Here is a 22,488-nt window from a genome sequence, read left to right on the forward strand (position 1 = left end):
AATACTTTCCGAATGCACTGTATACAGTACATTTCCTCGGGAGCTCTGCCGGCTATCTTTGTTGTCTTTTGTGGGTTGCAGTGACGGCTGCGCAGAGATTGTGCCTCGTGTTGTCATTTTTTGTGTGCTTTGTGTATATGTTGTATTGTGTTATGCTGTTGTTGGTGATTGTGTGTGTTTTGTTGTTGTTGTTGGTGACTGTGATATATTTAAAATATAAAATAACATGATTAAAAGAAACAACAATACTTTGTCCAAAAGTCATACAGTCAGTGTCACTAATCTCCACTACAATAGAAATCACTTTATCTTCTCTGTGAGAGGAAAAATATTGTATTGAAAATCTGTTACTATGGAACAACCAAGATGCCTTCACCTTGAAATATTTCAATCTGCTTCAATGCAGACCGTGCAGTAGGTGGTAGTTGAACAATATATAACTATTTTAATGGACGCCAGACAATGTTGACAAAGGCGTATGATCTTGTAAAAACGGCTAATGACCTGGAGTAAATCCTGGCATGCTTCCAAAACATTTAATGTTTGCTGTTGTTGGTTCATCAATCAGTCAGAATGATCAGAGGCTGCGGCATCATACTACGGCAGTGATATTCCGATCCTAAATGTGCCTTTCTTCTACCGTAAATGCGGGTGTGTTTGTGAAGTTTTACAGAGTCTTTATTGAGGAATTACCTCAATAACTAGGCTACCCCACTACCTCCACCCTGAAGTGGGTCGTGCGAAAACTTCATTTCGAAGTGTTCATTCCTGAACTGGACAGGGCGTCACTTCTACTTGTATATTAGTACCCTATTCTCTTAAACATTCCTGTAATACCCAATGTTTGTGCTTTACAAACACTTTGAGCAGGAAATTGACTTTCCTAACAGGTGCATGCTAACAGCTGCAGCTCAATGACCCAGCAGAGAACATTCCACCCAAATTCAGTAGAAACAATATAGACGCCGGTTGGCAAGGACACGTCTTCTCAATGAGTCAGTTCCCCTGTTGTTTTAGCAATGATGGCGCTTCCTATTTGAGTCTATATAGCCTGTAGCTACTGAAGCTCTCTCTCTCACACAATGGCAGTGAGTTCAGCTACACAGTTACAGATACCACTAACAGGCTAGGAATAGGATAGGGCTCCTCACCAGCCAGACTTGACAGTCAGGTTTGACAGGTGGATAGGTCCGCCATGTGTTCCCAAGATGTCCGCTTTCGAGTGGAGATGCTCCGTGGCTCCTCCTGGCGCTCCGTCCGGAAGCAGATGAATTTCTGGAGTGCCGTCATCCTGAACGGTGAGAGAGACACAACAGCATTCCCTCAACATGTGGAGACATTCCTCCACACACCGCTCTATCAATCCTACTCTATCAGGCCCCACTATAATGCCTAAGGCTGAGAGAGGGGAAGATAGAGAGGACGAAAGAGAGTGTGTGAGAGAGAGAGAGAGAGAGAGAGAAAGTCAGAGAAGTAGAGGAGAGAATGAAAGAAGGAGGGATAGAGAGACCCTGGCCCTCTACCAGATCTTCAGTGTCCTTCCAGCTCTGTGCTTTTCGGCACTTCCCCCCGTTGTATCCTTTGAGACGACAGCTTGGCTACACTGTTCACTTTACGCCTCTCTTCTATTTGTAACAGTGACAGGTTAGTTGAAAACTACAGAAAATCATATTCAAGCCATGCCATTTAGATGGAGAGGATTAATTAATACAATTTATGATTGACTGTGGCCGGAGGCTACTGGGAGGTGTAAATAATGGAACCATTGTCTCCCAATAGTTGGAGGGAAATCACTAATGGCACTTGATACTGTAATTTAATGGTAATAAATATACCCACCTTTACTAGTCTTCTGATGGAACCGATGGTGATGCTGGTGGGCTTGTTCTTTATCCCCTGGCTGGCATGTTGCTGGCCTGGTTGGTGGCTCAGTACCGTCTCCCCTTCCTCCAGTAGCACCCAGGGGCCCTGGAACCCCGGTTCCAGGTACAGCAGCCAGCTACGACACACACACACACACACTGTGTGAGCACCCACTTCAATCTCACTCTCTCTCTCCCTCACACACACACACGCACTCACACTCTCATTCTCTCTCACCCACTAAGCACAAAAAGAGATGCCAGCCACCAACTGACCACACAGAGCACACACAAACAGAGCAGGGGCATTGCCATGGAAACCTTGGTGACAGGACCTAGAATTCACACCGTACCAGTACAGACACACACCCAACACAACAACAGCTGGTGATTAAAGTTACACGTCGAAGAGAAGGATACAGCACTGGGCTGACAGTAATGGAAATCAATCTGGCAATCACAAATGTTTTTTTTCTTCTGTTGAAATATTAAAAGCTGCTTACTCATGCCCCTGAACGACAGGCCCACAGCTCACAGTAGGGGGCATGGGGAAACCAAGCAGAGTCCTTCAATAGTTCAATATCCCTGCTGAGACTTGACCAGAACACTGCCTTTTATCTGGGGTTAAACTTGCCAAGTCAACAAATATTGTGGATTCTGAAAATAACACAGCGGTGTGATGTGTGCAGTGTAAACAACACTATTGTGTGTTTGTGTGTGTTTGTGTCGCCAGTAGCCCATAAACAAGTATTTTCAGGGACTTTTTCCCATGTTAATCATGGTCTCCTTCCATAAATAATCTATGTGGATGGTCAGGAACGGCTTTGAAGCTGTAGGAATCTGTCTATATTGACTCAGACAGACAGGGTTCTCCCAAAAGGCTTAGGCTGCTTTCACTGATTACACATCCACCATGAGAGACAGAGATCAATAGCTCCTGATAGGATAGGCTGCTGGGTTGAAGCCCAAGGAGGGAGGAAGCATCTCATGAGAAAGTCAAATCCCTCATAACTAGCATGCAGGAGAAACCATTTGTGGCTCACGCCTTCACTGATGAACTTGAACTGAATTCAAAACTTTGAATGACCAACAATCTGGGTGTCCAGAACCACTAGGAGTTTGCTGAGTCAGGTAGTTGAAAATCTGTTGAACTTGAATAAGTCAACCTGTAAAGTAGCTCTTGTACGGCAAATCAAAACTAGTTGGGGAAGAACAAAGCGGTGGTACACATGACTTCCTCTGTGGACCGTAGAGGGAACAATGGAACGCCAGTTGGTTGGTTAACCTGAGAAGTGGATGGGGGAGAACACACACAAGCACAACAACGTGACTCGCTTTCTTTCTCTCCACCGCTCTTGTGGACAGGGGAGAGAGCTCCCAGTCACATGGTCTGAAAGCTGCTTTGCCTTTCCCACTTTATGTTCGGGAATGACGGTTTGGTGTAAATAATACAACAGGACTAGGGAAAGGGGGGCCGAGCCAACGTACTAGTACACAAATGGAAGGTGGGCCCATCCATTAAGAATGAGATGTTGCGTAAGGCAGCAAACTTTCACTAGTGATGGCGTGCAGAGTCGAGTGAGCCTGCCTTTGCGTGAGTCGTTTGACAAAAAGCACACGGCGGCAGAACATGTTCGCAAGACTGAAGGTTTCTGGTTCGGCACCCATTAAATATGAGAGCAGTCTTACAGCATAGCACACATCTACCAGGCTTCTCTGGATGTAAACCTGCTCTGCCTCTGGCAGAGAGGCACAGAGACATACTGTCATGTGCATTAGTTAAACCTAGTGCGGCATGATATGAATATTAACAACTAAACGTATTGCTAGTATACAGTGCCTTCGGAAAGTATTCAGACCCATTTACTTTTTCCACATTTAGTTACGTTTCAGCCTTATTCTAAAATGGATTAAATAAAAAAAAATCCTCAGCAATCTACACACAATACCCCATAAAGACAAAGTGAAAACCTTTTTTTTTTTTTTGCAAATGTATTAAAATGTATAAACAGAAATACCTTACTTAAATAAGTACTCAGACCCTTTCCTATGAGACTCGAAATTGAGCTCAGGTGCATCCTGTTTCCATTGATCATATTTGAAATGTTTCTACAACTTGATTGGAGTTCAACTGTGGTAAATTAAATTGATTGGATATGATTTGGAAAAGCACACACATATCTATATAAGGTTCCACAGTTGACAGTGCATGTCAGAGCAAAACCAAGCCATGAGGTTGAAGGAATTGTCCGTAGAGCTCTGAGACAGGATTGTGCCGAGGCACTGATCTAGGGAAGGGTACCAAAACATTTCTGCAGAATTGAAGGTCCCCAAGAACACAGTGGCCTCCATCATTCTTAAATGAAAGAAGTTGGGAACCACCGAGGATCTTCCTAGAGCTGGCAGCCCGGCCAAGCTGAGCAATCAGGGGAGAAGGGCCTTGGTCCGGGAGGTGACCTAGAACTCGATGGTTACTCTGACAGAGCTCTAGAGTTCTTCTGTGGAGATGGGAGAAACTTCCAGAAGGACAACCATCTCTGCAGCACTCCACCAATCAGGCCTTTATGGTAGAGTGGCCAGACGGAAGCCGCTCCTCCGTAAAAGGCACATGACAGCCCGCTTGGAGTTTGCCAAAAGGCACCTAAAGACTCTCAGACCATGAGAAACAAGATTCTCTGGACTGATGAAACCAAGATTGAACTCTTTGGCCTGAATGCCACGTCTGGAGGAAACCTGGCACCATCTCTACGGTGAAGCATGGTGGAGACAGCATCACGCTGTGGGGATGTTTTTCAACAGCAGGAACTGGAAGACTAGTCAGGATCGAGGGAAAGATGAACGGAACAAAGTACAGAGAGATACTTGATGAAAATCTGCACCAGAGCGCTCAAGACCTCAGACTGGGGGCGAAGGTTCACCTTCCAACAAGACAACGACCCTAAGCACACAGCCAAGACAGCGCAGGAGTGGCTTCGGGACAAGTCTCTGAATGTCCTTGAGTGGCCCAGCCAGAGCCAGGACTTGAACCCAATCTAACATCTCTGGAGAGACCTGAAAATAGCTGTGCAGCGACGCTGCCCATCCAACCTGACAGTGTTTGAAAGGATCTGCAAAAAAGAATGGGAGAAACTCCCCAAATACAGGTGTGCCAAGATTGTAGTGTCATACCCAAGAAGACTCAATGCTGTAATCACTGCCAAAGGTGCTTCAACAAAGTACTGAGTAAAGGGTCTGAATACTTATGCAAATGTAATATTTCTGTTTTTTATTGGTAATACATTTGCAAAAATTTCTAAAAACCTGTTTTTGCTTAGTCATTATGGGGTATTATGTGTAGATTGATGAGGGGAAAAAGCAATTTAATCAATTTTAAAATAAGGCTGTAACGTAACAAAATGTGGAAAAAGTCAAGGGGTCTGAATACTTTCCGAAGGCACCGTACAGGAATGCTTTTTAGCTTTTCCATCATGAAATATAAATGGAAGCACCGTCTTTTTCCAACTGCAGTAGTAAGATGATATGGAGCTGATAGTACATTGATGTACAGTGTTTTTCCTATATTAAATTTAGCATCGGCGCACGACCGCACCAGTTCAGTGACGGCAGTGTTTGTGTGGCTTATTACGCAACCCTTATGATTAACAGTACCGCCTCACAATGTGATTGGCTTGTGGCATGATGTTGGAACACGTATCACATTAAAAGAAGGTCTTGCGAGGACAGATTCATCAACAGACAGGTCTATCAATGGGAGCGAAAAGCGATAAATTAGCCAATCACCATCTGTCACCACCAGCCCAGGAGATTACCCCCCCCCCCCCCCACACACAGTGGGAAGGAACATATGGGGGCTCAGAGGAATCAATCACGATTTAAACTAAATGTTCTGATTTGACATAAGCTACACTTCCTAAGCCTCATGTTCAGTAATAATAAGGCTATTTTTCAGTGAGAGTGCATGAGTCAGGCAGGGAATGGATGAGACAGGGGTATTAGTCCAAAGCAGAGAATGATGCTAAAGAAGTGCTGGCTCCTTCTGAACCAGGTGGGCTATTTTACAGGGGACTTATACAAGTTTGACAGATTTTCAACTACCTGCTTCACCAAACTCTAGGCCTTGATCCGACAGAAACACTTCTCGAAGCCTAGACTTTTGGTCATTCAAAGATGTATATACAACTTCATAAAGAGCATCCTTCCTGTTTTAGGAGTGAGCAACCTTAAAACAAGTCCACTTGCTCTAAAGGTCCTCTTACCATCCTCCCAAGACTCGCACAGAGGCACCCTGTGGAAACACCATCCCAGAATCCTCCTGGTCTGTGTGGATCGTCCGCCTCTCTCCAGAGAATGTCACACCATCATAGATGTTCATCTGAAGAAACAGAGAGGAAGTCATTCGGAAAATGTAGAGAGCAACATGTGGGCTATATTGTAAAATAGACGCAGTCTGACAGTCAACCTCCGCAAATGATCTTTAAACAGAGTTTGACTTACTGACTCAATACAGGGGAAACAAAAGTCGTGCTTTTTCAAAGTTTCATCATATTTGAGTGACAACTGAACTGTGGCAGTTTGGTGTTGTTTTCATGATAAGCTGGGTGTGTGTCAACACAGTAAGGTTTCAAAAGCTTGAGGGGAAGGGTTTCCAGAATGGAGCCCGGTGCTGAGTGACTACGCCTGAGACCACTAGACTTAGTTCTGATGTGGAACAGGGAGAGAGGAGGGGGGCCCTTAATCCTCCAACCAGCCCACGAGCTACCCCAAGCAGTCATTATAAAACAGTGCCTCTTCTAGAATTAACACGCTGTGTTTCTTCATCCGTTAATCGCACCAGCCTACAAGACCCTGCCTGCTTAATACTGCTTCATTCCAAGTCTTGATAGTTTGCTCCCTTTGTTTCATCCTTAAAAACAAATACTTTCTCACCACGGATAACAGAACAGAAAAGCTTGGTTGTGTGGTTGCAAGGCAATTCCATTAGTGATTGTGTGAAACAACAATGCAGACCAAATCCTTGGCACCCAGTGCTTCGTTCACTGCCTGTGTTGTGAGCCTATAAACGTCATAATCTATGTAAAACTGCATACAAGTTGTTTTGTGGAGAAAACCCATTCCTGATTTGTTTTATTTGGATGAAACAATCCACATATACATTGCTAGACCACAGGAATGCAGACTGGCATTGCAGGTGGTTTTTACTTGTCATTAGAGTGCTATAGACGAGATCCTCACTCCTTTTGTACAGATCCTGAGAAACTACAGCCCTCATCAGTAGATGGGATAGCGTTTTACAGCAATGAATAGGCAGTTGCATAATTGAGATCTCATTTCCATTTATGACAGGCCTTAGGAAGAGATTAAAGTTAAAAAAAAGAAGAGCTGCTGCCCTACTTTCTATAGCCTGAGGTATCATTAGCTAATGGAAGAGAAATGTTCTGTCCAGCTCAAAGGCCGTCTGGCATCTCCAATCTATTCAGCACAGTGATTAGGAGGCAGACTGCCTCAAACAATAAGACAGTCATTAAGATGCGATCAGAAATGAGCGTGACAGTGAGAAAGTACTAGTCATGTAAAAGATGGAAACTCACCAGAGTAGGCCTTGGGATGACCTTTCCACAACTCCAATTTTCCCCCTAAAATGATATAAACAGGAGTCAAATATTAGCATATATTACTTCTTAATGTCAGGCTGCATAATGAGCTTTTCATATAACATTGTTGAATAGAAATGTCAGTTGCTGTTGAACCTACCATGTCGGTTGCTGTGGATGGACACTTGTTATCACGGAGGCACGGAATGAGTTTGTCATCATCAGGCTCTGGCAACACTGGCTGCGCTGATTTCAAGTACTGATTCATGGGCGAATCTGCAGGCTTTTGGGTGGGCAGATTGTTCACGTCCTCCGTTGGACCCTCTTCTCGAGGTCCCATAGTGAATGGATCAGTAGGAAGTGTCAGAGAGCCTGGGCCCTCCTGCTTGCTACTTTGGTCTCCATCCATTCCCTGGCCATCCCCCTCCTCACCCTCCGCCTGGCCCCTGTTAAAGAAGTCCCATAGGGGCCGCCGTAGAGGAGGGGTGGAGGGCTCCTCTGAGTCTGCATCCGTGTCGGAGTAGCCACTGGACTGCAGGCGCTCGCTGACCGACTGCAGCAGGGACAGGATGGACAGAGAGGAGGACGAGGCCAGCTGCTCCATCCCCACACCTCCGCTCAGACTCCTCAGCTCCTCTGTGGCTGGTGGCACCATGAGTCCCCTGTCATCCCGTGACAGGCCCCCCTCCACCGCTTCCTCGCCGCGGAGACTGTCTTCCTCCATGATGGGCGACAGAGAGAAGGGGTAGGCCTTGGCCCGCCGCGCCGTGGGGCTCAGCATGGGGCCTGTATCATTGACAAACACGGCATCAGTCTCCTCTTCCTCATCGATAATGGAGAAACCGCTCGCCTCCATGTCGTGGAAGGCAAGCTGGGGGACTGGGAGGAGGGGGAGGAGAGGTTCCAGGGCTGGGGCTCTCCGGCCTCCCGTAGCCCCTGTAGCATGGAGCCCAGCTAGCCTGCTGCTCAGGTCCTGGTGAAACCCTGCCATAGCTGCAGCTGCTGAACCTGCACCACTGTATCCTGGTGTCTCTGAGTCCTGACTCTGCTGCTGTGGAGAGACATCGCAGCGATACGCTCTAACCGAGCTCCTCTGTGGCATGTCCTCGTTACCGGAGCCAGGGGCTGAATTAGACACAAGGCCCTCTGAGGTGCTCAGGTCCTTGGGGAGTCTCCTTGAGGAAGAAGGGTCCATGCAGATGGTGCCTGTGGGTCTGCTGCTGGCCCCATCCTCCTCACCTCCAGAGTCAGAGCCCTCTGAGACTACAGAGGCTAAGTAAGTCTCAACCAGGGCAAAGCCTTGATCCCCACTGACCATAGTGCCATTCGGCCCATTGGTCTCAGTCTGAGGAACATTCAGTGTTATTTCAGGACCGCTTTCTTGGCCTTCATCATGAAGAGTTATACAGGCAATAGGCCTCAGCCCTTTAGCATGTCTGACTTGAGATGGTTGTAGTGAGTTTTGGGCGTGTTTTGGTCTGACTGACATAAGGTCTGTCTCAGAATTGCCCTTAGCTTCAGGTTTGGAACCTTTCCTAAACAGATCAGTCTCAGGAAATGCTGTTTGGTTTCTGAAGGAAGTATTGTCATTCAGAGTGCTGTTGAGCTTATTGGGACTTTCAGAGTTATTGGACACAGAAACAGGACCATATTGAGCCTCACCATCTTGTTTAGGACTATGTCTATTGCTTTCGATATCATCTTTGGCTACGTGGACTACTCTGTCTCCTACCTGTGTTTCTTTAACGCCTAGCACCTCGTTACAACCATTGTCCCCTGAAGTGCCGAGCACCTGATCTTTGTTTTCATTTGTTTTCCCTGAGACAGACTCATACTCATTACTCGCTCTCGTTATTTTAATAATATCCCCACCATCGCCATGGATACCTGGTTTCTCGTGGGACACTCCACCGCTCAAGCGAGGCAACACATCTCCCTGGTGCTTATTGCCACTGTATTCAGACGTGATAGCATCGTTTGGCTGGGAATCCTCTTCCCCTTGTGGATGCTCATTAGCATTAGCATCCCTTAGCTGTTGACCTTTGACCTGTAACTGGTGACTGGTGCCTGGGGCCCCCTCGGCACAGTGTTCTCCCTGCCTGTGGTCTGAGACACAGATGGTGGGTGCACTGCTCTCACAGGCCGGCCCAGGGCTGCTCCTGATGTCAGTGTCCGAGCCTGCGATAGACTCGTACCCCGAGGAGGGGGTAGACCTGGGGCCCTCCGCCAGAGGGTTAGGGTTCAACAAGAGGGTCTGTTCTGCTGGGAAGACTGAGGGGTGTTTGTCATCATCTCTCACTGAAGGCCTTACCTCCAGGAGCTTATCCTTCTCGAAGGACTGCTCCATGCTCTCCTCCTCTCGTCCTGCGGGTAGGACCAGGTAAATCTCCTCACTGGCCTTCTGGAGCGCTTCGTCCCCCTCCAACTCAGAGGATTCTATTCTCTCTAGGGCCGCTAGAGCATTCCTCAGAATGTTATCCACCATCATTTTAGACTCCAAATGAAGGGCCTCGTCAAACAGATCGTCTGAAGGACCAACGTCCCCCTCCTCCCCTGACTCAAATCCGTGCAGTCCAGCACCAGTGCCTGAATCCAGTACATCCCCAGAATCGGAGTGCCTAGTTGCTGGCATGGGTCCCTGGCTTTCGTCCGCTGATGCAAGCGAGGCGGACGGTGAAATGGGATGCGGAGCCAGCTGGCCTCCATCGACATCGGAAACAGCAGCAGGCAGATGAGTGTGCTGCGCAGTCCCCTCGGTGCCTGGCGGCTCGCTGAGCCACGCAGCAGCTAATGAAGGTGACCCAGTCTGGACACAGTGTGTAGATAAGGTTTCTGTCTGCTCACTCAGCCCTGTGTCTCTGTCCCTGTCTGTGTCCCTGTGTGTATCCTCGCTGGCCATCTCCGCATGAGTGATTCTATCCCGGGGGCTCTGCTCCCCACTGTGGGTCTCACTGCCTGCTGTACTAGTCCTGGCATCAACAAAGTCCTCTGTGGGTGCGGGAGGGGGGACTGTGACTGAGCCAGCCCCAGAGAGAAAGTCCTTGAACTGAGCTCCTACAGTAGGCAGGCCTGCCTCCCTGTGTAAAGGGAAGGTGCTTTGACTCCCAGCCCTTTCTGCTGTCTGCGTTGTTAGTGGAATGTGACTAGAGCCAAGTCCAGTTGGACCCAAAACAGCAGAGTCTGTTTCGGAAGTCCAAGCCCCTCTCTCATTGGTCTCTGAGGTTGGAGCGCTAATCTGATTGGTCGATATGGTCTGAATGTCACTCCGCTTTGAAATGGTGAGTTCTAAAGCGGAGGGTGTCACCCCACCCAAGGGGCTGCCCTCCCGCCCTGAGGTTGAACCCCTCCCATGCAGGGCCTCATCCCCCTCTGAGATGGGGAAGTCCACCTGCACCTGGTGCATCATCCTGCGTCTGTCTCTCTGGCCACGGTACGTCCCGTACGTCACCACAGGCGGACAGGCCAGGGCCAGCCGCCGCTGACGCTCATCCACCTCCGCCTCACCTTCGCGCAACGGGCCGCTGTCTGCCGCTGCTTCGCCCTCTCCGCATCCTTCCCTGTGGCCTTCCGTCTGCGTCTCCTCTAAGGCTCTATTAATAATGCACAGAGAGACAAGGTGCATAACAATACTGACAAGGACACACATATCACCCAGTGCTGCTTTGGGTGAGGAGAGGGGGGGGGGGGTTGGGTGATTCATGCATATAAGCAGTGTTGTGTAAAAAGCAGCCACTCATACAGCAGTTCAAGAACATCCTCATCAAATATTAATCGGCAGCTACTGGACAAAGATATAGCATGCCCCAGGGCAATGCATAGATCTACCAGCTTTCACACACCTACAACCAGCACCGTTTCTGTTCCCTTCACCTCCCCCATCTTAATCCTTCAAAGGGCTTGATGAGAAATCAAATAGTACAATGCTTCAAAAAAGATAATAATGGTGTTCAGGGGGAAAAGGCATTTTTCAAGGCTTTTACCTTCCAAACACAATTGTGCTCAGTGTTTTCAATTAGCTTCCCTGCCTGGAAACACACATCAAATAATTACAGCCTTTACAATGACCTCCCCAGCCTCTTTAGCACAAAGTAGCTCACAGCTGGTCCTCACCCCAACCCCAACTCGCCCAGATGGTGTTCAACTGATACAATAACATTAGCGCTTGGCTTTGTTGTTTTTTAATTGATTGCTGCCTGTGTTGGTGTGAGAGAAGAATACTACTGGGGAGACGGATGCAGGTATCCCCCACAAAGTAAACTAGTCATCTCATAAGGAGTGACAGTGGCTTGGATAATACAAAATGTATCTGAGATTAACTATATAATCAATGTCAACAAAAACAGCACGCTGGTATTACGTTTTAGAGTTCAACTTAATGGATGAGTCAGCCTGAGTCATGAGGTGATTTTGGTTGATTTGAGTCATGTTCTCATGATGTTACCCCCGCAACAAAACAAAAAAAATGAATGAGGCTTATGGCCACAAAGATCTTGTCACAATAAAGCACTTCAGTGGGTCCTTCTACAGAATGAAAATAAGAAATCCCATTGCAGCGAGTTCGAATAAATATCTTATTATTTATAGATAATTATTTATGGATATTTCCGTGTAGCTCTATTCTTCACTATCAGTTCTTCTCCAGCTCAATAAAAAGCCTTTGGTATAACAACAACAAGGTCTGATTGGATTCCCAAGAGGACTATAAATACAGTACATTGATGAGTAGCTGATTGTTTGTCTGTAGCGTTGTCTTGATGGCTGTCAGCTTTCAGACTCCAAGGCCCCAGGGGCAGCAGTGTATCGTGACAGCTCCCCACGGGACACCGTGTACAAACTGTGGCTTTGTTTGACGCATCATAGACAGGAGCCCAGATAGATTACTCTCCTAGACGTTGTATTAAGTCACGGTGTGTAGGATGAGTTGTGTGGCATGGGAGGAGTGGATACTTTGGGCCAAAAACATGACACTGTCTTTATTTGACCAGCACTAAATTACATGTAAAATTCTACCATGTACATTTACTTTTCCTTTTGGAAAATGACAGTTGTCACACTTGTTAAAGGGCGTGAACCGCTCAAGCCACTAGACTGCAACACGTTTTCCAATGACTGTGCGACTTCACATTGAAATGGATCTGTGGTCTGTAGAGTGCAGAGGGATATCGAAGGGCTAATCAGTGATCGAGAAGGGAAACCAGGCTGGCTCATTCGTGCAAATGAGCCATGCTCACACTTCCTGCTCCCCAGCCAAATGGCTGAAACCATTCCAACCAGTGATGCTCTTCCTGCCCTGCCAGCATCTCGGACGCACAGGGACGAATCATTACAAACATTTCCCCTCTACATGCTGTGCTGTATGAATCAGTCTGACGACAGCGTGTGTGTGTGAGCACGTAAGCACGCTCTAGTGTCAAAGGATCAAGATTCCTGTGTTTCCATGCATAGCCTCCCCACCCTGACTTAGCACCAGTAACTGACTGGCTGCCAGGAGGGCTTAGCTAGAGCCAGACTCCCCCACCCACCCACCCACCCACACAATAACCAGGCACCCTAGCCTGCACTGGACAATTATCCTACTCTCTCTGGCTTCCTGAACACACACCCAGCCTACATATTACCATGACTCAATGACAGAACTGGCGGAATCACAAGAAACCATTGTCAAAGAATGTAGCCCTGTAAGATTTGTGCTCTAAAATAAGCTACTAGTTAATCTCCTACGGTAACAAGACTTTCAAAGTCATGCTCAACTTTCAGAAGTTAACTGCTCTTGTGTTTTGAGTCGTGAGGTGACACAAAACATTCATATTCAATCAAAAGTCAGCATCGACAACATGTATAGCATAGCATAGTTGCCAGAATGAGTTTGAAACATTGCAATGAAATGTTTCCCCCTCAGTGTCAGTGATTTTCAGCTCACAAATATGGCATACTTTGTAGGAATGTTGGAATGACATTCAGTAGCAGCTAGATAAGGTTAACATGCCTTCATGGCACAAGTATACATGAGTGTCCTTCATGGTGTGTCGTGTCTGTGGATTCAATGGTGTATGGACTGTGGTGTGAATGTCTGGTATGCTGTCTGTGGACTCAATGCTGCATGTCCTTTGGTGTGTGCGTCCTTTGTGTACACTGTGGGTTCTCTGGTCTGCTGTGGTCTGTCTTTAGTTATCGGCCGGTGGCTTATCTCAAACAGCAGCTCCCCCTCCGAGAAAAACAATGTCTCTTCCTCTCTCTCTCTTTCCCTCTCGCTCGCTCCCACTCTCTCCCTTTCATCTCTCATTCTATTTCTAGCTCATGGACATTGCGTATGTGCGATGAGGAGAATCCACTGGTGTTTGATAACTATTGGCCCAGACAGTGCTTTCCAATCCCGTATTTAATCAAATGGCGTTCTTTATTTCCTTGTTGCACTCAGATGTTTCCCTCCTCTGCAAACCTTGATGTTACAGTTCCCTTCTTACATCCCTGCAGGACAAAACTCGACATACTCCATTTCATTTATTTTCATTTCATTTGGTTCCCCAGCGTCAGCCCCAGCCGTCTGAGTGGCTACTCCACTCTCCTGTTGTTAATTGCTGTGCTATGAATATAATTGTTGTTTGGCCTACTTCTTCACCCAGTGAGTGAAAAGCAGCTACACCTTCAATGACAATTCTGCCGGTCTATCTCGTCCCTCTCTCATTCTACACACCTCTTTCTTTTTCTCTTCCTCCTCTCCTGCTTCCCTGACCCTTCTATGGGGATGCAGGGACGGTCCGTCTAATATTTGTTCGGTGCGTGCAGCAAACTGTGAGTAGCATTTTTTAGTTACTTGTATAACTTTAAGAGCTGGGATGTCTGTCCTGCAAATACTTTAGGTCAGAGACTGTATAAAAAGTTCGCAATGCACTTGCTAGCATTTAGTTAGCATTTTCTATGGGACTTTACATGTACTATTTAGTATTGATAACCTTCGGATTAAAAAGGCTCAGTGGGGTTTGAAAATAGCGCCCCTTGTGTTCAGTGCCGGTATTACCGAATATCCTTGTATGGCACAAGGTCGGTATAAAGGTATGACAATCTGGATACCGCCCAAGCCTAAAGCTATATGCAAAATGTAGCTCAAGAGAAAGTGCAAGTGTACGCTCTCATCCTTATTGCTGCTTCAAGTTCCGTAGCCTACCTCTCCTCTCCTAGTTGGGCGTGCAAGAATACGTATGAGGTATCAATGAAATAGAGTAGGCTATAGGCCAGGGTTTCCCAACTCGAGGCCCAAATTTGGCCCGCAGGTGGTTTTATTTGGCCCCCCAAGTATTCTGATCAACAACAAAAAATATTACATAGGAAAAAAACTGTAAAAACACCAGGAAATAGCTCCAAGAGATTTTAATTTGGGAAATCTGTTCAAGTTTTTCCACACATATTAGAGAGACACACGATCATATCTAAATGTAAGCAAGGTTTGAAATGATTATGTTTTAGTCAAATATTATATCTGTTTGGGCTTCTTGCGGTCAATTTGCAGTCTACAAATGATTTGTAAATATGTTTCGGACCCGTGATCATCTGCTCAAGAAAAGAAATTGGCCCGCGGCTGAATCTAGTTGATGATCCCTGTTCTAGGCTATGGTTGGGCGGTGCACTTATCTTTTTAAGGAAATGAAATTCCTAGATATGATTAGGCTATAGTTTACTACATTGCCTTGAAATACATATTGATCACCCATTTTTGTCTCAGTCAGAAAATCATCCCGCTCCTAAAATGTAGGCTATATGCAAAACGTAGCTCAAAAGAAAGTACAAGTGTCTGCTCTCTTCAAACTAAGTCTAGCCTATTGGCTGATATAGCCTAGTAATATTGACAGCGGGCAGGCAGTATGAAGAAATCAGTCCTGTGCAGACCTCTACATCAGTTTATCAGCTGCACATGCAGAAACTAGAGCCACTGGGGTAACTTACGAAGATAGTTGTGAATGTATTTATTGACATCAATAGAGTTGCAAATGATATTAAGAAATGAAACTGATAGTTTAGTTGATAGTGAGCATCTACAGATCATCTAGGGAGTATCCTAATCAAGTGGGTCTCACCCAGGAAGCCAAATGTCCTGACTCCACAGTTTGTTTGTTATTTCAAATGTATTTTCTTAACATGACTCTCGTATTCCTCTGTGATTTTTCCCTCACTCTCTCCCAGCTCCCTGCGCACACTCCTTCTCTTCTTCACTCCACTTCCCACACTCCTTCTTTTCTTCACTCCACTTCCCACACTCCTTCTCTTCTTCACTCCACTTCCCACACTCCTTCTCTTCTTCACTCCACTTCCCACACTCCTTCTCTTCTTCACTCCATTTCCCACACTCCTTCTCTTCTGCAGAGGTCATGGTGTCTTTCTGCTTATTCCTTACTGTCAGAGTCAGACTACTGCTTTCACCTCTATTCCATAACAGGGGGCAGAACCGAACAGAACTGCCTGTGGACCGCAGGGCCTCTGTGTCTCACTGTCTCCCATTACACACCATCTGCGGAGGATACAGTATCTCAGACCATCCATCTGCCTTGCTGTCCATCCATATTGAAATCAACAGGCTAATGCATTTCAATGGGCACCTAATGCCTGGATTTGTTCAATATGCGATAAGCCGTCACTTTCACACATACTGTGTGGAAAATGTAATAGTGCAGTGGTTGGCGGTATAGTTTTGCATACCTAATAGTGTTTGATAACGAGCTTAGGGGCCAGGTGTGTGTGTGTGTTTGTGTGTGTGTGTGTGTGTGTGTCAGGGTGACCGGGAAATTTTAAATTTACCGGCCACTTGAGAAATATACCGGATCCATATTCATTGGGTGCGTAAACCATTAAGGTGTCCACCCACAGTGTTCAGAATGACAGAAATCACATTTACATTATGGTAATTCATCTTAACAGAACATGCAACTCCTGTAATGAAGCAGCCAATAAAATGTTATTTTAAAACATTTGCCAAAATGCAATTCGCGGGAAAACACCAATCCTAAACAGTGCACCTGATGTGAGTGGTACAAATAAAAATGTCTTTAGAAATGTAGAAAGAGGGTGAATCTAAAGATGCCACAACTAGGATGGGTTGCTAATATGACTAGGATTGTGAACAACGAAAGAAAATGTATATGAAAACCAACAGAACAGGAGAGAAAGTCTTTCATAGGCAGCGTGTGGCAAAAGGACTAGCTGATTATTGAGTTGCGGCTGTCAGTGAAAAGCAACTCAAATATGTGTGAAGATAATGTGTCTTGAGTATAATTTTAAATGTTGAGACAAGAAGAAGGGGAGGGGTGATTGGCGAAGATAGCCTATAGCGTTCTCTCTCCAAAATGCATGCGCTCAGCTGTCTCCTGCCCTTCTTGCGCATTCATTGTTTCATTTGGGGCTCCCGAGTGGCGCAGCGGTCTAAGGCACTGCGTCTCAGTGCTAGAGGCGTCACTACAGACCCTGGTTTGATCCCGGGCTGTATCACACAACCAGCCGTGATCGGGAGTCCCATAGGGCGGCGCACAATTGGCCCAGTGTCGTCCGGGTTAGGGGAGGGTTTTGCCGGGGTAGGCCATCATTGTAAAATAAGAATTTCTTCTTAACTGACTTGCCTAGGTAAATAAAGGTTAAATAAAAAATGTATTGTGTATATTGTTTGCCCTTTGATTGATTCTTTGTATCAATTCCCCATTACATAGGTTACCAGTAGTAAATGTACCGTTAATCCCCGTCATTTGGATACATTCATTTCTGTAAATTAATTGTATTATTAATTAGGCCTACACTCATTTACCGTTTTTATTCTCGGAGTGGAAACGTTGTTTGGAGAGTTCACAACCTGCTACACTAGTAGGAAACAAGTTTTGGTTTATTTCATAACGATCATTTACGAGTTGTCATTTACACACATAAAAATATAAATACAAAATGCAAGCAGAAAGAAAGAAAAACAAGGTCAGAAAAACGAACACATGTATCAGTAATAAGGTCCTCAATCAGCTTTCTGAATTGCCCTAGAGCAGGGGCCAACAACTAGATTCAGTCACCGGCCGTTTTCTTCTTTGAGTGGATGGTCGGGGCCTGAACATAATTACAAATCATTTGGGGACTGCAAATTGACCACAAGCCTGAGGGAGCATGCACGCCTGAACACGCATTGAAGTAGACTACCTGGCCTGCTGCGCACAAATGTAGGAAAGTGCCAATTTGGGGATGTTTGATTTCTGACTGTTTTAACTCACCATGTCCACCACTAATAAGCTGAGCTTCTCAGTAATTCTTTCTTCAATTCACACAGTAAGTCAACGAAGTCTGTTTTTTGTGAATGATAGCCTAATAGTTCCTCAAAGTAGGCCTATTTGAAAAATCTTTCCAACAATCTCCCCCTCGATAATCACCAAGCCTTGGTGTGAAAAAGCAAACTATCATCATCTGATGATCCCATATATCCAGTTGACAAGTCATACAATACCTTTCCCCTTGCTCAAAAACAGCTGTCTGTCCCAAGCTCACTGACATGGTGAACTCTGAGTGCTCGGAATAGGCTGGTTGATACAATCTTGCAAGTTGGCTAGAGATGCTTCAGCTGGATCCAGTTGGTTGATTTGATACAATGTTGCACTTCACCTGCGAAAGCTCAAGTCATGACAGATCGAAAGGTAGGCAGGCTGGCTGAGTAGAGAGATGAATGTGATTGAATTTTCATCAGTATATTTTCTAGTGTTTTTATTTGTAGGATTGATGTATTTTTACTTAGTTAACAATGGAAGTTATAGGCCAGCGGCTGCATCTCAGAGTTCCATGCGCTCATTTAGGCTATTTAGCCGGCAATTATCACAGTGCATCAATATGTCCATATGGCAGAGGCTGCTGCTCTCTCATTAGTTGAATTTCAACTTTTATATTTGTATCATTTTAATTACGATTTTTATGATTAACCACGTGACAATGATTTGAGAAATGAAACTCTTCCACAAGAATGTGCATATGAAAATAATAATTGGCACGCAGATTGGTAGAAATGGTAGGATTGCCCAAACTTGAAACTCACGTGCTGCCTATGAAGTCTATATAAAATAACTGCATCAACGTTTCTATGGTCGGATTTTCAAGCATGGTAAGACATGCCTCATAATATGAAGTAAAACATTCAGATTTCTAACAATTAAGTATATTTTCAAAAGGCATACTGCCTCCAGCTCACATTGTAAAGTGGTTGGTGACGCACTGATAGCCTGCCTACCAGTGTTTCTCCCTGTCAATTTGGTAGCAACAATTTTATTTATAGGCTTTTCATTTTTTGGGGGTGCCAAATGCCGGCAATTACAGTGCCTTGCAAAAGTATTCATCCCCTTGGCATTTTTCCTATTTTGTTGCATTACAACCTGTCATTTAAATTGATTTTTATTTGGATTTCATGTAATGGACATACACAAAATAGTCCAAATTGGTGAAGTGAAAAAAAAAAAAACTTGTTTCAAGAAATGTGAAAAAATAACAAGCGGAAAAGTGGTGCGTGCATATGTATTCACCCCCTTTGCTATGAAGCCCCTAAATAAGATCTGGTGCAACTAATTACCTTCAGAAGTCACATAATTAGTTAAATAATGTCCACCTGTGTGTAATCTACAGTAAGTGTCACATGATCTGTCACATATATATATATATATATATACATATATATACATACACCTGTTCTGAAAGGCCCCAGAATCTGCAACACTACTAAGCAAGGGGCACCACCAAGCAAGCTGCACCATGAAGACCAAGGAGCTCTCCAAACAGGTCAGGGACAAAGTTGTGGAGAAGTACAGATCAGGGTTGGGTTATAAAAAAATATCAGAAACTTTGAACATCCCACTGAGCAACATTAAATCCATTATTAAAAAATGAAAAGAATATGGCACCACAACAAACCTGCCAAGAGAGGGCTGCCCGGCAAAACTCACAGACCAGGCAAGGAGGGCATTAATCAGAGAGGCAACAAAGAGACCAAAGATAACCCTGAAGGAGCTGCAAAACTCCACCGCGGAGATTTGAGTATCTGTCCATAGGACTTTAAACCATACACTCCACAGAGCTGGGCTTTACGGAAGAGTGACCAGAAAAAAGCCATTGCTTAAAGAGAAAAATAAACAAACACGTTTGGTGTTTGCCAAAAGGCATGTGAGCAGGGGCGAAAATCTGATATCAACTTTGGAGGGGACAATTACATGAAATTTTCTCAAAAGCAATTCCTGAGGGGGACACCAAAAGTAGTGCTGTAACACATAGCCTACATTGTAATATGGTAAATGTATATTGAGGAACCAAAGAAATAAGGTGTTTGCCGTACTCCTAACTACCAGTACCCAAAACTACACAACTAATCACAACAGCAATACCATTGCCTTTAACAAATCTTAGTTCAGCCACCAGTTTAAGTTGAGAGTGGGGTTATCCATGGCATTTTCCAATTATGTTCCTATTTTACAAGTAAAAAAAATTGAGAACCTTTCATAAAGTTGCCAAACAAAGACTCAACAAACTTACCTGAGACTCCCTGTCTCTGCCATTAGATTTCCATTTCCATTAGAATTTCATTTCTTTCTTATGAACATTTTATCAACTAGTCTTTGAGATATTAGGCTACTAGGGTTCTTACTATGCGTTTTGGTGTATTGAAAAATACTCTGATGTCCGTCTTTTATTTTCTGCCATTTTTCTACCTGGCTGGCTGGCTGGTTACACACACAGTGTGTAGGTTATTTACAGTAGGAGATGGGCTTCTATCATCTTCTATCCTTCTATTTGGGCTTCGATCTAAAAGGTAGCTAGAAAATGTGAAACGGATTAAAATGACAAGAGTTGACAGCTGTATGAGTTCACCATTTACACAACATATGCTGCAACCTTTTGTAATTTAAATAGTTTGTTTCATATTGGCTGGCTTCCAACAATAGCTGAATTTGCAAAGCTAGCGAGCACCAATTCAGTTTCAGTGGTGTTTGCTATAATCTTTGCTACCCGGGTTAAATAAAGTTGAAATAAAATAAATAAATAAAAGTTCCCTTGCGACAATTTAGCTTTTGCAACGAGACCATTAAATATATTTAAGACAATGGTAGAAGAGAGTGTAGTTCTGTTCAGTTTGGACTTCAGTTTATCGCTAACCTTATCACAATGACTTTGAAGCACTAACTTACATCATCTGCATGCTGATCTTGGAATAAATTGACGATAGCAAAGATTCCATCTTTGACGACGCCACATAAATGGAATAGGTACTAGCTAGCTTAATCGTTAATATTTGCGTGCTAGCTCTGCATATTCAGCTAGTGTGTGTGCGCGATTGACTAGATTAACCTCACGTCAGTTACGTTCATTGAGTGCCTTTCAGACAGTAGATACGACCCCTCTGTTACCTTGCCAACTAAGGAACTGGCAGTGGATCAAACCATTGTGAGGCAAAGGGTGGGGGGGTCGCAATCTTTTGAAACTTAAAAACGCGCTATTAAGTGTCTATAATCAGCACAATTGCTTTCATTGCGTATTATTAATATTATTTAAATTACATAGTTATGTTTCAGTGATATATTGGGGGGGACAAATCATATCTTTCCCAGGATGGGGGGGTCGTGTCCCCCCCGTCCCCCCCGGGATTTCCGCCCCTGCATGTGAGAGACTCCCCAAACATATGGAAGAAGGTACTCTGGTCAGATGAGACTAAAATTGAGCTTTTTGGCCATCAAGGAAAATGTCTGGCGCAAACCCAACACCTCTCATCCCCCCGAGAACACCATCCCCAGACTGAAGCATTGTGGCGGCAGCATCATGCGGTGGGGATGTTTTTCATCGGCAGGGACTGGGAAACTGGTCAGAATTGAAGGAATGATGGATGGCGCTAAATACAGGGAAATTCTTGAGGGAAACCGGTTTCAGTCTCCCAGAGATTTGAGACTGGGACTGAGGTTCACCTTCCAGCAGGACAATGACCCTAAGCATACTGCTAAAGCAACACTCGAGTGATTTAAGGGGAAACATTTAAATGTCTTGGAATGGCCTAGTCAAAGCCCAGACCTCAATCCAATTGAGAATCTGTGGTATGACTTAAAGATTGACGTACACCACCGGAACCCATCCAACTTGAAGGAGCTGGAGCAGTTTTGCCTTAAAGAATGGGCAAAAATTCAAGTGGCTAGATGTGCCAAGCTTATAGAAACAAACCCCAAGAGACTTGCAGCTGTAATTGCTGCAAAAGGTGGCTCTACAAAGTATTGACTTTGGGGGGGTGAATAGCTTTTTTTCTCTTATTTATTGTTTGTTTCACAAGAAAAAATATTTTGGATCTTTAAAGTGGTAAGCATTTTGTGTAAATCAGATGATACAAACCGCCCAAAAAAATCAATTTTAATTCCAGGTTGTAAGGCAACAAAATAGGAAAAATGTCAAGCGGGGGTGAATACTTTCGCAAGCCACTGTACCAGCTAACGGAAACCCTGGTGTGTGTGTGTGTGTGTGTGTGTGTGTGTGTGTGTGTGTGTGTGTGTGTGTGTGTGTGTGTGTGTGTGTGGTGCATAGTCATGGTCACCTCTCAGTGCTGACACACACGTGCACATCAGTGTAATCTGAGCTGATGGGCAGAGGGTAGAGATGCACTACAGGGTCCAGGGACAACTCTGTCTGTCCACCTTTGTGCCAACCTAAATAACCACAGGCTGAAAACCCTAACAGGCACTGAATACAGCATGTAAGAGGAACATTTCAAGTCCAACATAATCTGTAAAGTTACTCCAAACTCAATCCTCAGAGAAACCGAACATCAGGAGAGAATCTGCCTCTACCTCAACACTCCCCAGTTCTTGTTGTGGCCTGGTATATTTGGAGACATGGGACAAATCACTCCTGGCTGATATTGGCATGGGCAGGGTGTTAAAACAGCCCAGAGGCCACAGACAGAGATAGGGAGAGAGGGAGCACGAGAGAGAGAGAGTCCCACGTGTGACACCCTAGCATACGCAGCCCCACACTGCCACTGTCTGTCACAGCTGTTCCTCTAAGAC

The 22,488-nt window shown here is 45.0% G+C and overlaps 1 protein-coding gene across 1 annotated transcript in view; it reads right to left on the bottom strand.

The window, feature by feature from the left end:
* The window catches only part of LOC106567691 (uncharacterized), a 74,899-nt gene that overhangs the window by 34,971 nt on the left and 17,440 nt on the right, over positions 1–22,488 (bottom strand). Inside the window, exons 4-8 of the mRNA XM_045693528.2 lie at positions 7,614–11,043; positions 7,451–7,495; positions 6,119–6,234; positions 1,840–1,999; positions 1,152–1,291 (exon numbers count right to left, since the gene is read on the bottom strand). Of these exons, the coding sequence (XP_045549484.2) occupies positions 1,152–1,291; positions 1,840–1,999; positions 6,119–6,234; positions 7,451–7,495; positions 7,614–11,043 (3,891 nt within the window). The remainder of the gene's footprint in view (positions 1–1,151; positions 1,292–1,839; positions 2,000–6,118; positions 6,235–7,450; positions 7,496–7,613; positions 11,044–22,488) is intronic.

This window comes from Salmo salar, chromosome 13, assembly GCF_965601325.2.
Source record: "Salmo salar chromosome 13, fSalSal1, whole genome shotgun sequence".
Lineage (NCBI taxonomy): Eukaryota > Metazoa > Chordata > Actinopteri > Salmoniformes > Salmonidae > Salmo > Salmo salar.